Source organism: Ursus arctos, unplaced genomic scaffold (genome assembly GCF_023065955.2).
Source record: "Ursus arctos isolate Adak ecotype North America unplaced genomic scaffold, UrsArc2.0 scaffold_36, whole genome shotgun sequence".
NCBI lineage: Eukaryota > Metazoa > Chordata > Mammalia > Carnivora > Ursidae > Ursus > Ursus arctos.
In genome coordinates, this window is record NW_026623050.1 from 26,101,127 (window position 1) to 26,118,493 (window position 17,367).

The 17,367-nt window shown below is 35.8% G+C and overlaps 1 protein-coding gene across 2 annotated transcripts in view; it reads right to left on the reverse strand.

Annotated features, from left to right (window-relative positions):
• Positions 1–3,793: 3,793 nt before the first annotated feature.
• VPS13C (vacuolar protein sorting 13 homolog C) overlaps positions 3,794–17,367 on the reverse strand; it is a 171,892-nt gene continuing 158,318 nt past the window's right edge. For both annotated transcript variants that reach the window (XM_026518614.4, XM_048219822.2), the window contains 4 exons: positions 14,176–14,264; positions 7,605–7,728; positions 6,177–6,257; positions 3,794–5,708 (listed from right to left, as the gene is read on the reverse strand). In XM_026518614.4, coding sequence (XP_026374399.2) covers positions 5,607–5,708; positions 6,177–6,257; positions 7,605–7,728; positions 14,176–14,264 — 396 coding nt within the window. In that variant the 3' untranslated portion in view covers positions 3,794–5,606. The remainder of the gene's footprint in view (positions 5,709–6,176; positions 6,258–7,604; positions 7,729–14,175; positions 14,265–17,367) is intronic.

Here is a 17,367-nt window from a genome sequence, read left to right on the forward strand (position 1 = left end):
TTAAGAATCTTTAACAGCACTCCAGAGGGAAGGGAAGTGGGCCCTGTTCAAGCGTGGCTTCTTAATTTAAACCATCAATAGGTGCTTGCTTAACTGATTCGCAGCAGAATCCTCTGATGAAGCTAAAATGTTGTAGCTTCCATTTAAATTGCAATCTTCAAACACCTGCTCATTTGTTACATTATTAATCTATCATATGATGTACTGTGCTTAAAAATATCATTTCTTCCTAGGCAAGCTCCTATCTAGTTGTGATAAAGTATGTATCTTTGGCATTTTTCTCTGCTTCTGATATCAGTAGAACTCTCTAATGGTTTGAGTATGCCTGAACACCCTGCATTTGATTCTTTGTTCCGGCTGTACATTTAAAAAAGATGCAAGTTTTATGTCCTATATCCAAAGTTTTTATTTCCTAATTTTTATACCTCAAGCTATCTTTGCTAGTAAACTGCCACCATAATATTAGGCCACCATAAGAATTCTCTAGGAAAAAATAAATTTGGACAAAGGGCCATTTTAGATTTTGAATGTTACTATGGGAAATGCTTGTATCACTGTTAGGCCTGAAACACAGAGGAGGAGAAAATACATAAATAATTTTGGGATAAGGGCATGAGGTTCTAAAAGAAATCCAAGAAGCTAACATTGGCCATGTTCATTCAAAACTGACACAAGTATCCTTGTTTCTAGGAAGAGGCGGAGATAAAAGAGGGAAGTTGGTAGGTGTTGGATCCTAATTTTAGCTATCTCATCAAAAGATCTTGGGTAAATCATCTAAAGTGTCTTGTTTCTGTTCCATCTATAAGATTCATTATATAGTATAATATCAAGATTGACGGACTTGTTCTGTAAAGGGTCAGATAGGTTTTGTCAGCCATGTTGCTTCTGTCACAACTCTCCAAATCTGCCACTGTAGAGTGGGAACTGCCATGACCAGGACAGATGAATGGGTGCTGTTGTGTTCCAATAAAACTTTATTTACAAGAACAGATTTTTTTGGCCCCTGGGCTAGTTTGCCAAATGCCAGTATAAAATCTACTTACTGAAGAGAATTTAATAATGGAGATGTACTGTAAAAGGAAATAAAATGATGTATTAAAAAAGGAAAGAAGATGTATACAACTTAAATGATGACAAAGGAGGAAAGCGGTTTGAGGAAAAAAATGGAATTATAAGGTAAATTCCATTTTTTTAAAGATTTTTAAAAGATTTTATTTTTTAGAGATCTTATTTTTTAAAGATTTTATTTATTAGAGAGAGAAGGAGACTGCACACAAGCGGGGGTGGGGGTGGGAGAGGGGCAGAAGGAGAGGGAGAAGCGGACTCCCCCATGAGCAGGGAGCCCACTGTCGGCTGAAGGCAGACACTTAACTGACTGAGCCATCCAGGCACCCAAGGTAAATGTTTTCTACAAAAACAAACTCAAAGACCAAGATCTGAAATCTATTTTTAATGAAAATTATTTATCATGGAATTTAAACTACCCCTGGGAAACTTTAAGCATTATAGTCGGCCTCTGGGGAAGCCATTTGGTTCTTCCTCAAGTTAAAAAAACTACAGAAGAGCTGAATCCTCTTTGTGAAGTGTTCACTATTAACCTAGTGGATACATCAATGCAGAGGATCATGTTAGCTTATTTCGTTACTATTCGAATTATCTTCCACTAGAGGTCAATTCTAAAAACTTTTCATCCATCAGATATTGACTTAATTAGTATTTATAATAAGGGGGACAGAAATCATGACTGTTCTGATTTGTATATTTTTTCCAGAGTTTTCACAAATCTGTAGGATGCATTATTCTATGGTAACATTTCGGTCTCCTGTATGCCAATATCAATTACTCTGAACACTTTATCAGAACAATTTTCTAGCATAACTGTAAAATGGGACATTGGCCTGGTCGGAAGTAGAAGACAATTCAGTTGCTCCTCCTGTAGTTCAGGGTTTTTTCTAAAATTTGGGAAGCAACTTAATACTTTGATAATTTTGAGGGTATACAGATCTACAATCTCTTATCTGAAACCCTTCTGCCAGATGTGATTCTGAATACGAAGCTTTTTAAATTTTAGACAGACAGTGTGCTTCAGACACCACAGAGCTCCTATCCCTCCAGAGCCGCCTGGAGCAGTACCCCATAACGCAATATATTAATTTTGCTACAGCCCAACTCATTTATACCAAATATAACAAATGCCAAAATTAGCCACACATCAGTTCCGATTTTCCATCGAATGTTTTTACTTCAAATTTATGAAAAACTTTTTAGTTTTCAGAGCTTTGTGAATTTTGGTAAGGGATGGTGGGTCTGTTGTATGTAAAAACAAAAAAAACCCCAAAAGGCCTTTTCTAAAGGCTTTTTCATATCTAAGAGACCCACTATGTTGAATATTTGAATGATACAGCCTTGTAACTCAAGATACTTTCCAGCATGAAATCAAGAATAAGCCTAATGCCTTCCACTATAGGCACAATTACCAAGAGAAATGTGCTCCCACCACTGCTCCAGGGAGTTTCCCTCTCTTTTCAGAACCAACACATCCATGCGGTGAACCTATTTCTGTCAGTATTAGTGGACATTCTGGCAGTAATTCTCAACCAAAAGGACTTGGGCTTTGAAGATAGTTCGCTCCCCAGTAAAAAGATGGCTATTGCAGCTCTGGTAGTCATTGCAGCTCTATATTTTAACTGGCATAGATATTTATAGAACTCTTCTTTAATTATTTTTAAGACCAGAGTGTTAATCTTTCATCCTGGCTGTTCCTCAGAAATGCACGTGGAACACTTAAAAATACAGATAGAGGTAACACTAGATTAATACACTTAGAGTCCTTGGGGCGCCTGGGTGGCGCAGTCGTTAAGCGTCTGCCTTCGGCTCAGGGCGTGATCCTGGCATTATGGGATCGAGCCCCACATCAGGCTCCTCCGCTATGAGCCTGCTTCTTCCTCTCCCACTCCCCCTGCTTGTGTTCCCTCTCTCGTTGGCTGTCTCTATCTCTGTGAAATAAATAAAAGCCTTAATAAAAAAAAAATGTTTAAAAAAAATACACTTAGAGGCCTTAAAGCACGAACAAAAAACAAAACAAAAAACCCAAAAAAGACAGTGTCCTCCCTCAAACATAATTCAAAATCATGAAACACAAGTAAATCCATCTTAGATCAGATTTTTCATGTGAAACTTTGGTCTATGCATCTTCCCATATTTTGTCCTCTCTCATTTTGTACCCCTGCTTTGCCACAGTCTGCACCATGCACCTGTTCTTCCTACTGCACCATCCGGTACTGGGAGAGTCTGCAGATTTGGAGTCTGATCTCCCAGTAAAGAGACTGGGGGGGGAGAAGTGGGGAGAAACAGACTTGGTGGAGCCTCCCAGACTACCATGCAGTCTAAGAAAGGTACTGCAAGGACACTGAAGAGTCTTCGAGCCAGTCAGCTATCAGAGGAATTCCTGTCTCCAGGAATGGGCCTGCCCTCGCACCCTTGCCATACACCATCAGTGACGGAGAGAAACCACGGAAGGCAGAACCCCCGTGCAAAAGGAGCCAAGGATTTCAGTGTGGGAGCAGGACCCTTGTCAAATATGTCCTCTTGCACTGGAGACCTGTGCCAGAGATCTCCAGTGTGGTAAAGGGGCTCAGTAACCTCCAGGAAAGCCTTTCCCTAACTAGCAGTTTTTAAGCACTCCATAACTATTAATTTAACTCCCCACTATTACAGGATTGGGAGAGGAAAAGGGAAAGACACAGAAAGTAAAGGTAAGTGTTATTTGAATATTTAACACAAACCCACAAAGTTTTCACACTTGTAAACAACGCACCAAATATTTTATTTCATATGTTCATATGCAAGTAATTGACTCTCAAAGCGTTCTTAAAAACACAAAAGACATTATACTTTACCAGTGAATTATTTCTGTCCCAGGGGATTAAATCAAATTAAAATGTTATAAACATTTGGAAGTTTATTTTGAAGCCAACTGATATGATGAATTTATATATTTCTATAAAATTTTTTAGTTCAATGTTTTGTACATGCCATCAGTACAATATGGTTTCTTAATTATTTAGGACATTGTCAACAGCTGTGATTCCTATGAACTATATAATCAGATATCTCAAATTCCTGATTAAGTCAGCTTTAAAGACACAAAAAACTAGCACATTTGCTGTGAAATTCTGTTTAAGGCTAGAAGTTTTGTATATGACACGCTCCTTCACAGAGAAGTGATGTTGAAAAGGCAAAGCCCACCACAACTAGATCCGAGACCAAATATCTAGGGTATCAGTTACTACATCCTCTCTTTGGAGTCTATAGTCATTATCAACTGGGAAAAATTTTAAATGTTTTAAGGCTGGTCTTAAAAAACATAAATAAAGATAGTAGAAACCTGACCACATATCAACAAAAACAGAGCAAACCAGGCATGTCCACATCTTCATTTCATCATTAATTCAGTGATGTAAATCAATGTCAGGTTACAATCCAGGAGTGAACGTAAAGATTCGTTCCAGGAAATCAGATCTGAGCATTCTGTAGGCAGCGTATCTCTGATCAGCAAAAGTGACATGTGGAAAGGACAAAAATCCTCCTGTACTGAACGGAGCCTCATAAGCTTGCTCCTTCAAAGGATACGCTTACCAGGTATTTTCCACAGTGTTGTTATATATGCCTTATTTTAATTATATATAAAGTAACCAGAGATTTTTCATTCTTTCTAGTAAGTATTTAGAATACATTTCTAGGTATGCAATAGGATTAAGTATTTGTTTATGATGCGCTTAAAAATCTTTCAACTTATAAAAAAATTTCTAGAAATACAAAAATATTGAGCTTTTCATATTTCTGAGTCTTGAAAAACACAAAGTACAATATTTCCATGTATCAGCAAGTTACAACTATGCCACTTAAGTTCATCTCGAAAGAGCATGCAAATAATTTTAAAAGTTTTATGAAGGCTACATTACAGGGCACAGACCACAGATATTTTCAGATTTGATTTTCCATGTTTTTATATTCTAATGCAAGGAAGAAAAATAAGCAGCAAAATAAAACATATTTTTATTAGGAGAAAAATAATGTTTTCATGGAAAGAAAATAGAAAACATGTCATCTCTCCCTTCAGTGGCTTTTCTTCAGTCAATTACCAAAAATATGATCTCAGTTCAATTAATCGAACAAATTACCTTTAATAAAATATCCAACACCTGTCCAAAGGTTTGTCCAAAACCTCCCAAAGAACACTAGTCATCCTAAGCTCTTTTCTTTTATTTCAATAAAAACTTTAATTAAAAACAGGCCCATTGCCCTTTGCTTCACAACTCTAACATTAAGGGAATTTCACTCTGAGTTTCAAGTGTTATTTCTTTGAGGGCCTGACCCATTTAGGTGGCGGTGTAGAAGCGAGTTGCTGACATACAGATGGTTACAAAATCAGGGTCAAAACTAAAGGGGAAAAATGGAAAATCCAATACCAGCGATCCTCGAAAAAAAATTCTGAAACTGAAGGATTGCTTAAACAATTCTCTTTAGCAAGATGAAGAAGAGTGACTTATAGACAAGACCGATGGTTGGTTTTTCTCCCAGTAGCAGCCCCCTGGGACCTGTGACTACAGTGGCATTTGGGGCCTGAGAAGTTTCAGTGATGACTGCTTCATCAGTGTCTGCTGGCGTCTCACTGACTGTGCGTCATCAATGGCATTACATACTCTCTGTAAAATAGAATATTTACTATCAATGGCAAAGACAAGGACGGGCTCACGTGGAGGAGAAAGACATAAAAGCAAGAGTTGGGGCTCTCCACACAGATGCAACAGCGAAGGACAAGAATACACAGTCTGCCGGTGATGGGTAGGAAGGAGGGCACATACTGCATGGAGCACTGGGTGTTACACGCCAATAATGAATCATGGAACACTACATCAAAAACTAAGGATATACTGTATGGTGACTAACATAATAAAAAATTATTAAAAAAAGAATACAGTATACATGCTGCGTGAAGTAAGACACTCCTGACCTGTTAGCCCACAATCTATTATTTTAAAGCTCACATATCCATCCAGAGTTAAAACTGGAAAATCTTTTGGGAGAATTAATGGGTATTATTATAACAGATTTTTAAAAAAATCTTGCAGCTCAAAAAACTAAAGGGGCATTCCTTACAGTAAATTGTTTACCTCTGCTGTGGCCATGTCCCGCAGGTAAACGTTCCGATAGCCATAACTGGCACTGTCTTTTTTGTGGAACAGACCCTGCTCCTGTTTCAAAAGAAACAACGATAGAAAAGAAATTATTCTGGGGAAGAAAAAAAATCATATCCTTTAATTGGATGCTTAAATGTCAACTCCATTTTATAACCAACAGACTAACCAAATATCCATATTCAGGTATGATAGGAACTAAATCATTTTGGTACAAGGATAGTGGTTCCATAGGTGAGCTGTTAGAATTTATGAAATTGGATGAGTACATATCTATCTGGACAGAATAATGGCTTTCTACAGGCTATGATAAATAGCCTACAGAAACACCACTTGATAACTCACCACATCTGACAAACCAAAAAACCCTTCCTTCATTTCCTTGGCTGGCAGATAAAATTCTTACATAATGTAAAACACATTGAGTCAATTCTCACTACTGATGTGAAAGGAAAGTGATAACTGAATATATATGCAGAGTGACAGAGTCTTTCCTGGTTTGGAAACTATGCTGCATATATCAAGGGGCTCTTTCAATTTCGACATTCTACAATGAGGTAAGGCCAAAATGCAAAATGGTATTGTTTCACAGTTTCTTTTACTTGTAAACTTCTATGAAAAGAAAACATAAATTAAAGGATAATATTAAACTATTAACTATTAAATCTTATGATAAATGTTTTCAGATAGTTTCAGTAATAGAGATAACATCATTACTGTTTAGGAGAAAATACATACTCCAGGAATTACCATCCTCAGAATGACAATCTGTAGTTTTTTTAAAGGGGTGAAAATAAGTTTATAATATATCATATATAAGAAAAATGATACATTTCAAAGTAAAGTGAGCCTGAGAACTAAGCAAAGGGCTGGGGTATCATTTCTGCTAATTACTTGCTATGTAATTAAAAGTCCTTCTTTAGAAAATGATGAGAAGGAAAGACATGAGAGTATTATCATATACTTAAATTGTACTAGTATCCTGTGAGTGCCAAATATGATAAAACATAAGTGTGTTAGATATAATATTTATAATAATCTCCTAAAGCTTAAAAAAGGGAATGTTCCAAAAAGCATCTAAGATTACAGCAAAATCTTTATTCATATGAAGTAAAAAACAAACAAAAAAACCTGCATTTACTAATGCTTCATTCTACCAAAAAAGGAAGCATCAACAACCTAATTTTTTTAGCGGACACTCAACATAATCAAGGACTGTCAAAAAATACAGAAATACATCTTTCCTTACATTTTACCTTATTATAATTACAGTAATACTATCGTCATCATAATGACGATCCTTCAAACACTTTGTGTAGTTAACTTACAAGACAGCCAGAAAACACTGGTTTCCACTCGTTTAACAAAGTCTTGGCTCTAAACATGTGATTCATGTTTTCTTACCTTGACTGGAATTTTTAGCAGGTTTCCATGGACACTGGGAGGAAACACAAAATCTTCAAATGGACACTGCCAGTCTATGGACATATGGCCTAGGATTTCAACTTCACTTATACACAACACTCGCCTATTTTGCAAAAAGGAAACAAAAACATGCAGGTAGTCAAAAACATAGTTAATTATTCTAATATTTCACTCTCTGGATGGTACAGGTAGTACTCAGTAAACAACATAACCTGGCACTAAAAAAAAAAAAAAAAAAAGTATGCTTCACATGAAAAAAAAGTCTAGGTAACTGTCAAGAGCAAAGATGGCCCCTACAAACTAACACGGCGGACTTTCAAAAATTCCCCTTCTGCCAATCTTGCAAAATTCAGAAAAGTGTCATTTTTTTTAACTGACCGAAAAACCGAAATCATCTTTGAAACACATAAGGAACAGGCTGTACTCTCATCTGGGAAGCAATAAAGGCAGAAGCCCCTGAAAATGTTTTACTTGGAAAATTATTAATTGCTCTTTACTGTCAATCATTTATGCCTTCCAGTCAAGAAAGAATGTGCAGGAAATGTCACAAACCTCAAATGTCAGCAAAGATTCACTTTCGGCCTACTAATAAAGATCAGGTTTGAACACTTTAACACTAATGCACCGTAGCACAGGGTGAGTACCCCATTTTACTCAATAGCAAAAAAAGGAGGAGAAAGAGGAGGAGGAGAAGAAGAAAGAAAAGGAAAGAAAAATCACAGAATCATTAAAGGACATCCACACCGATTTCCCAGTGTGTGATTCAGATTAATTACTGATATAACCAGACTTGATTCTCAAGTTTCTATCACAGAAAGCATAACTAGGAACGTAGAGAAACTGTTAATTCTACAAATATCCAGGGTGCTGGAGAAACACAGAATGTAGTATTTCTGCTTGAGAGGCACTCCTAGGTTAGAAGGGAAATAAACGTGTAAATATATCTGACAGACCAGTGTGCAGAAAATTCTTCTGGAGCACAAGAAAGAGGGACTGATTATGTGGGTAAAGTATGTGGTGTAAGAGCTGATTCTTGAAAGAAAGGAGTTCTCTAGGTGGCAAAGGGCAAAGACAGTGCAGACAAAGGGAACAGAGCATTGACATAACGAGGAGTGTAAGAAAGGGAAGGTTGATTTGATGAGTGTAGAGGTCCGTAGCTGGAATACCAGATCTACACAGAGGTGAAAAAATTAGCTTAGTGCCAGATCTTGACTTTTTTGTGTGTTTTTTGTTGTTGCAATTTTAGTAAATTTTGACTTTAATCTATAGGCGATGGGAAATTTCACGATCTAGTTTCCTATTTTAGAGTCATGGCTCTAGTGGCCAAGGGAGGAGAGGAGGGATAGACAATCAAGGTAGAAAGCTACTATGATAGTCCAACCAGGAAACAGTGAGAACCTCAGTTAAGACAGCAGCTGTGACAAGGGGGGACAGCAAGCTAGATTCTAGACACTTAGAAGGTAAAGCTGAATGAACTTGGTGAACGATGGAGGGTGGGGTTCTATATTTCTCAGTAGAGGAACTAAGGGAATTTGGGGCTGACTTGGGACTATGTGTACTGTAGGAAGTTCAGCATCCCTAGCCCAGCCTACAAGTGCCAGTAGGGCCCTCTCATCCTTGTGACACCCTTTAACACCACACCATATTCCAAACAGTCTCTAGGAAGCAGATTCCATTCCCTCCACCTCCTGTTCCAGAAGAGAATCCCAAGAGCTGTTAGAGATAACTATGACAAATCACTGTGTCAAATGCAAATTCACCACTCCCACTGTCTTCAATTCTCTCTTCTCTTAACCATGCCAATAATACTGTTCTCCTACCACCCTAAATCTCCTTCATTCTCTTCCACCTGTTCCATGTTTTCCAGAGGTCAAATCTTGGTCTTCTATTTGACACACTCTCTCAGGAAAATCTCCAAGATCTCAACTCCAATCCTTATCTAAACTCCAATTACCTACACCTACATTTATAATCTACATCTGTATCTGTCCCCCTGACTATTGAGGTACCTTTACTTTGATATCTCAAAGCTATGTCAAACTCACTAAATTAAAAAACAGAAACAAAAGCAATTGTTTTCCTTAAATTACTATAAATGGTAATACCAACCCTCTTGGTATTTGGGCCCGAAACCAGAAAGTCATCTCGTATTCCATTCTCTTCCACATTCAATCAGTCGCCAAGCCCTGGTCTCTCAAGGCTGCCCCCTTATATCTGTCTTCATTCTTCTAGTTTAGGCCTCACTGCTTCCTATCAGGATAACTGCCAGTTTGTGTGGCAGTCAGAATTCTACAATGGTCCCAAAGATTCCCCATCCTCTGGTATATAGACCTGTATAACCTCCATGACTATGAATATGATGGATTTCTCCCCCAAGAGTAGATTTTATTATAAGGCATAGGTGTTTTTAAGAAAAAGTTTATCTGCGTGGGCTTGACATAACCACAAGGGCCCTTTAAATCTGGGTTGGAGACGGAGAATCCAGAGTGTGGTTGCTGGGGTGAAGATGCAGAAAGCCACATGGCAAAAACGAGGGTAGGTTCCAGATGCTGACAGCACGTGCCCAGCTGACAGAGATCCAGGAAACTGCGATATTAGTCCTACAACTGCAAGGAACTGAATTCTGCCAACAACATTAAATGAGCTTGGAGGTGGATTCTTTCCCAGAGCCTTCAGAAAGGAAGTTTACACCTTGATTTCAGCCTGTGAGACCCTGAGCAAAGAGCCCAGCCATGTCCTAGCCTACTCCAGACCCAGAAAAACTGTGAGACAGTAAATCTGTGTTGTTTTAAGCTGCTAATTTTATGGTAATTTTCTGTGCAACAATAGAAAACTAATTGGTCTCTAACTGGTCTCCCTGACTCCATGGTGACCCTCCTCCAATCCAGCATCCAAACTGCTGCCGGAGATCTTTGCAAACTGCAAACCTCATCATATCAGTCCTTGTGTAAAAGCCTTCAGTGGGAGTGAGAAAAAGTGAGACTTGTGTGTGAACTATGTGTACATACCTCTATGTGAAAGGCTGTAATAATGAGCAATAAAATGTTTATACTTTTAAAGAAATTAGTAATCTTCCATCACATTAATGATAAAATGGATACCCTTCAGATGTCATGAGCAGACACCTATGACTTACTTCACCTCCCAATGCTTCCCCACCAACATCCTACTGTCCAGCGCTCAAAGTGCCATGCTGTTTTATCCCTCTGACTGCCTGGTATTTACGTGTATGAAAACTCCACACTCTGTAAGACACAGCTCAAGTACCTCCTCCCTAACACCTTCCCCTGACACCTTGGTTCCCACCTTACTGAACCAAGAGATTTTCCTCTGTCTTCAGAGTCTCTGTATATCACTTCATCTTAGCACCTAGCACACTGTGATGTCACTAATAATGTACAGGTCCCCCCTTTAGATGAGGGGACAGAAGAGTTCACTTTTATCTGTGTCCCTATTTCTGTCAGACATTGATAGTGCAATGGTCAGAATGTTTATGTCCTTCCCCAAATCACACATTGAATCCCAACCCCAATGTGATGGTATTAGACATGGAGCCTTTGGGGTGATTAGATCATGAGGGTGGAGCCCTCATGAATAGGATCCGTGCCCTCTTAAAGGAGGCCTGAGAAAACTCCCTCACCACTTTTGACATGTGAGGACACAGCAAGAAGATGGCCGTCTATGAACCAGGGAGTGAGCCCTCACCAGACACAGAATCTGCTGACACCTTGATCTTGGACTTCCCAGCCTCCAGAACTGTGTGAAATAAATGTTTGTTGTTTAAGCTGCCTGTCTATAGAATTTTTGTTATAGTAGCCCATACAGACGAACACAGATGATTAAAAAAAAATGTCTACTCAGAGAACAATTTTCTAATGAAGATTACTAAAATAAAATACTAAGCAGGCGTTAGGAACAACTAGCAGAGATACAGCCTAATAAATCTGGGTCATGAGAACTCCTATTTTCTTTCTAAAAACTGATAAGAAAAAAAATTCAAACCAAATTTTGGATGAATTTCAATATGGAAAAATTAAAAGCCTTATATAATGGAAAACTCAAAAAATTGTCATTAAAATATTAAAAATACATTGGGTAAAAAGGGCTATTATTAACTTATAAAATGTTACTTAAATTCAGTAAGAAAAAGACCAACATAACAAAAAAGGAACAAAGGATATGAAAAAGCAATTCATGGAATAGAAAATATACATCAATGATGAATGTACTGAAATGTTCATACCGATTAGCGATCAAATAAATTAAAACAAACAACTATTTTCTGCCCATTAAATTAGCAAAAACAAAAAAGTTTAAATGATAACATTAGTCTTCGCAAAACTCACAGGATAAAGGGCATTCTCTTACACTGTTAGTTGTATGTAAAACAAATCAATACAATTGCTCTGATAAAACAAGTTGGCAATATATAAAAGGGTCTCAAAAATCTTCACGATTTTTAAATCAGCAATCCCACTGATAAGAACTCATCCTAAGGAAATAATTATAGAAAAAAAGACTTAGCTGCAAAATGTGTTTATAATAATGCAGTACTGGGAAGAAAAAAACTGAATATCAAATAGGAAGCGGCATTTGAATAACTTAGAGTATATCCATAAATACAATATTATAGTTATTAAAAACCATGTTGTCTTAAGAATCTGAGAAGATGATCATAATACACTGGTGAAAAACATAGGTTAGTTAAATATACATAATGTATTTTTTGTACATAATGTTTACAAAATACATATGTTGCAGCTGGCCGCAGAAATACATAGTTTTTACAAAATACATTTACAGCCCGCTGATGGGATTGCTGATAAAGGCTATTCTGGGGGGTTATCATAATTTATGATTCAAATCAGGACATTTTTAAGAATGAAAGGGTAGCTACTAATAATTTCACTGGGACAAAGAGTGCAAACCAGCTCTGTCCTAGACAAACCACAATGTATGGTTACTTTATTTTCATCCTTTAAATTATTGTCTTTATCAGGGGTGGGCAAACTACAGCCTGTTGAGCCAAATCCAGCCCATGGCCTGCGTTAGTAAATAAGATCCTACTGGAACACAGCCATCCCCCATTCATTTACATATTGTCCATGAGTGTTTTCCCACCACAACGTCAGAGCTGAATAGTTGGGAAATACAGTATGGCTGCCGAAGCCTAAATATTTACAGTCTGGCCCTTTAAAGGAATTTTGTTGACTCCTGATCTGTATTATCCACGATGAATAAGCATAACTCTAGCAATGAAAGAGTTATATTTTTAAACACCAATTTTAGAAGAAATACTATTTTTATGGAATCATTAAAGGTAAAACAGATCAGCATAATGATAATTACCTCAATCAAAGAATTTCCTATGAGTCTTCTAAAGCTACAGGGAGAATAAGTCACTGTACTGGTCAGAAATATTTTACTAACCACCTCCCAAAAAGCTCTGTGACTAGATTTAAAATTACTATGATTTCTCATTTTACTTGAAGAAAAACCAGATATATAATATATACAGTAATATTCTCACAAAATACCTAAATCAAACAAATTCTGAGTGTTAAGTATTACCAGAAACAACCCTCCCCCGAAAACCCTAACTGATTTCCATTACCTAGTATTGAATTACATAAAAGATATACAATTTTAAAATGAATTAACACACTGTCATTGAAGCTAAGTACAACATGTGATAAAAATAAACACTGTTTTTGGCCTACTCTAATGGATAAAATACAAAATTATGGGCATAAAAAATAAATGATTACTTGTCCAATCAGTAAAAAACACTTTCTAGATTGTTCTGTGAATATTTGTACTTAATGGGCAAATCATATGACTGGTTAATTCCTTGAAAAAGCTCGTGGTTTAAGTCAGAATCCTGTCATTTTAGTTTTCCTCTCTCTTATTCCCATCCAAATATATTTCAAGGCCTCTAACACAGATTTTTGCCTACTGTTTAAGTACTCTGGCTTAGTCCTATGAAATACATAACTTAGAAGGCTTTCAAAATTATTACATAAAATAGTCATTTTGAAATAAGTGATATAAAGAAAAATCTCAGGAAAATAAACTGAGTAGTTTAAGTTCTTTTATTTGGAAAAATTATCTACCACTACCAAAATACTTAGAAAAAAAGTGGAAAAAATACACAGAAGTAATACCATCCTTAAAAAAGGTATGTGACTCATCTAAAATAAAACCTAGTAAGAAAAAGTGATTCATGAATTCAGTCTCCATAGCTGGATTTACAATTCACATGTAACAGTATGACTACCACACCTACAAAGTCCATTCTAGACTCCACTCAGTACCTGTGTAACTGGGATAACCCCTACACCATACCGAGTCTCAGTTTTGGCATCTCCAAAGTGAGAGGGTTGCAACGGATAACCTCAAAGGACCCATCTAGATTGTATTTTTGTGATTTAATGACCATGAACATTTTATAATTTAAGTATAGTTCTCCAAATCCTCTGTCATTTTAGTTTTCAAAATTCTTATCATCTACGTAGTCTGCATTTGAAAAAATGTCACTTGAAATTAATACCTATTTGTAACCATAAGGATTGTCTTCTTGCTTCCAGAAATAGCACAGTGGTATCGATAAGTCTCTCCTTCTAACTTTTTGATATGATTCTGAAAAGAAAACAAGACTCAAGATTTGCATAGTACAAGCATTAACTATATATTAGTTAATCATAGTAACAGTGCTAGTTTGGGAAAAAATTATTAGAAACAAAGGCACAATACTGGCACGTGAAGCTAGAAAAATATTCACAGCATGTTTATAAATTAACTTCCACTGTGCCTTAAAAGACAAATATTGTCTTAAAATACTGTATTAATACAAATAATACAATTAATACAAATTAATACAAATACTGTATTAAATGCTTACTAAGTGATCTTCTGATAAAATATACCTCATTCTGTGATAACTCAGAGGTTTAAAAATATCTACCAGAAATAATCACACATTTTCATTAATGGAATATGAACATACACTAATATAGTGTGACATTAACATTACAGGGGTTCTTAATCTCAGGTCCATGGAAGGACTCTGGGGGGGGGGGTGTCTATGAACCACCTAAAATAGCATTTAACATTTTGAAAATGTGGTTCTGCAACTTTTTTCAGAGGATGGTTCATATTTTTCATCAGATTTTTTAAGTGGTCTGGGATCCTTCTCAGAGGTTAAGAACCACTGATTTATAAAGAGATAGATATACACATAATAAAATTCCAAGATAACTGATATTTAATGTTTTTGAGTATTTGGTCTTATAGATGAAACATGCATGAAAAGTACATGTATGTACCAAATTATATTCTTGATAGAAAAGAAAATGTAATGTCAATATTAACACAAACATGAAGAATTTCTAAGATTTCAAATAGCTGGCACAATTTATTGCTAAAGACAATAAAACAAGCATAAATAATTCAAGTATAAATAGTAGCACATTAAAATACATTTACTTTCAACTATCTCCAAACTATTGTGTTTGAATTAGCACACATTAAAAAATGAATAAAAGTTATTTTTTATAATCAATGCTAATGAAACATTATTGACATTATCTATAATGCATGATTAAAGATCAGATGATATAATGTATATGAAACTACAGAACATAAATATACCTAATAAATAAGACTGCAACATTTATAACCAAGAATACAACAGCAATATTATTAAAAGGATAACATCATCAATAATAATCACAAGCAGAGAAAGCACATTTGTTGTTATTTCAATGCTTACATACACATTTTTTCAAAAATCCTTGGTTCAGTCATTCCTTGACAATTATGAAAAGCCAGGAACACAGAAGATGAATCCCTAAAGAAGTGGGAACTCATCTTCAAAATGAGTCTCAGAGACAAGTGGAATTTAAGTCTCTTGTTTCACATCTTGCCTGTGTGAATTAGCTAAAATCTTTAATATTTAACATGGGAAATGACTAGAACGATTCAGTACTTTTATTTTCAGCTCTGAAATTTAAATGTTAAACTATTTAGATCTGAGATGCAATGTAGAAGAAATACTACCCACTCTCCGTCTTGTATGCATTCTCATTAGTTATCAGGCTGTTGTGCTTTGAACCACTGAAAGCTTTTAAAGCATAATTTATCATCATACTACACTATAGAAACTGTTTTCAGCATGACTAAAATCCACTATACTCTGAGATCAGATTAAGATATTCAGTCACTGATGGCAGCAGGAGACTAGATTAGCTGATAAAATATTCACTCCCCCCTCCCAAAATGCAACTTGAAGATTCAATTTACAATATTTTAGCAAAAGCATTCAATATTTTCAAGTAAATTCTAAGGAAATAACACATGAAAAAGCAATATGTATAATGATGTTCATCACAGAATTATTACTGTTAGTAAAATAACAGAAGCATCTTTAATGCCAACAACTTGGAATGGTCAAATACACACTGTAAGGTTACTTCAAGAGATGGTAATGCAAGAATTAAGAATGAAGCATTTCTGTGAACACGGAAAAATATAATCAAAACAAAAAAGCAACAAACACCTTTTAAATATTATATGGCTGTTAAGTATGTAAACCAAAAGAATATTAAATAAAAACTGGCTATATAATATATGTGTGTGTGCATATATATATGCATGTGTAAAAAGTAATTATCTTAGGAGAATAAAGGATAAGCAGTATATCCTATGACAACATAGTATATGATTTAGTAACTTTCAAAGCGGAGTGAAGAATACAGAGCAATACTCAAGGGAAAAAGAAAACGGGGTAAATGAAAAGATTCCCAAATAAATTATTTAGAATGTACCCATGTTACAGTAAGGTCTGGGAGGACAGAATTTTATACTCTAGTGCTCTTTAATATTTACACGTTTTGTTATATTTGGTCCCTTAAGGACTGAAGTCTTATTTCTTTTGTATATCCAGCACAGTTTAAATAATCAATAACTACTTCATACCAAAGTGATTACAGCAAGACAGGCAAGGAATGAAATAGCCTGAATTTAAGTATCCATGCTTATCTTTGTCATCCATGGAAAAAAACTACCAAGTCCTCTCATTAATGTATGACCATTCTATTTTTTCCAGTAACTATAATATATTAAAGTTTAAAAGGCTGTCTGATATCACAACAAAAACTAATAAATCAGACAAGATATATTTAGCTAAAATGAAAAGTTACTTGAATTTTGTGCTTACAGACATGCAGTGATAAAAAGGGAAATCACAAGGTTAATAACATACATAGAGAGCTAAACAAACAGAGAGTAAACCATAAGAAAAAAATTTAAAAAGTTATACAATTTCCTCAAAGTCAAGTCTCATTAAAATTGCAATACATCCAGGAAAATTAAAAATCATTACTTTTACCTAAGAAGGAAGGCTAATTATTAGTGATGATTTAAGACAGCATCTTGAATTAGTTATTGTGCTTGGTTCTCAGAGAAACTGTACATGCGGTGACATTTTTGCCAACCCTCAATTATCTAGGCACAAGAAAAGTTTGTCAGCTATGGGTTTAGGCTGATCTTTGGCTGTCATTCTTTCTTCTCTAAAGTGCTTGTTTTAAATAAGCAATCAATTTATTCTTTTGGTAACTGCAGTTTAAACAATACACAATCCAGCTGAACAGTTACATGTCAGCGGCTTCACGCTCTTCAAGTGGACGGCACGTTAAACGTAAGTGTACACTTTGGTTTCAGTTTTGGGGAGAAGAAGGAAAGT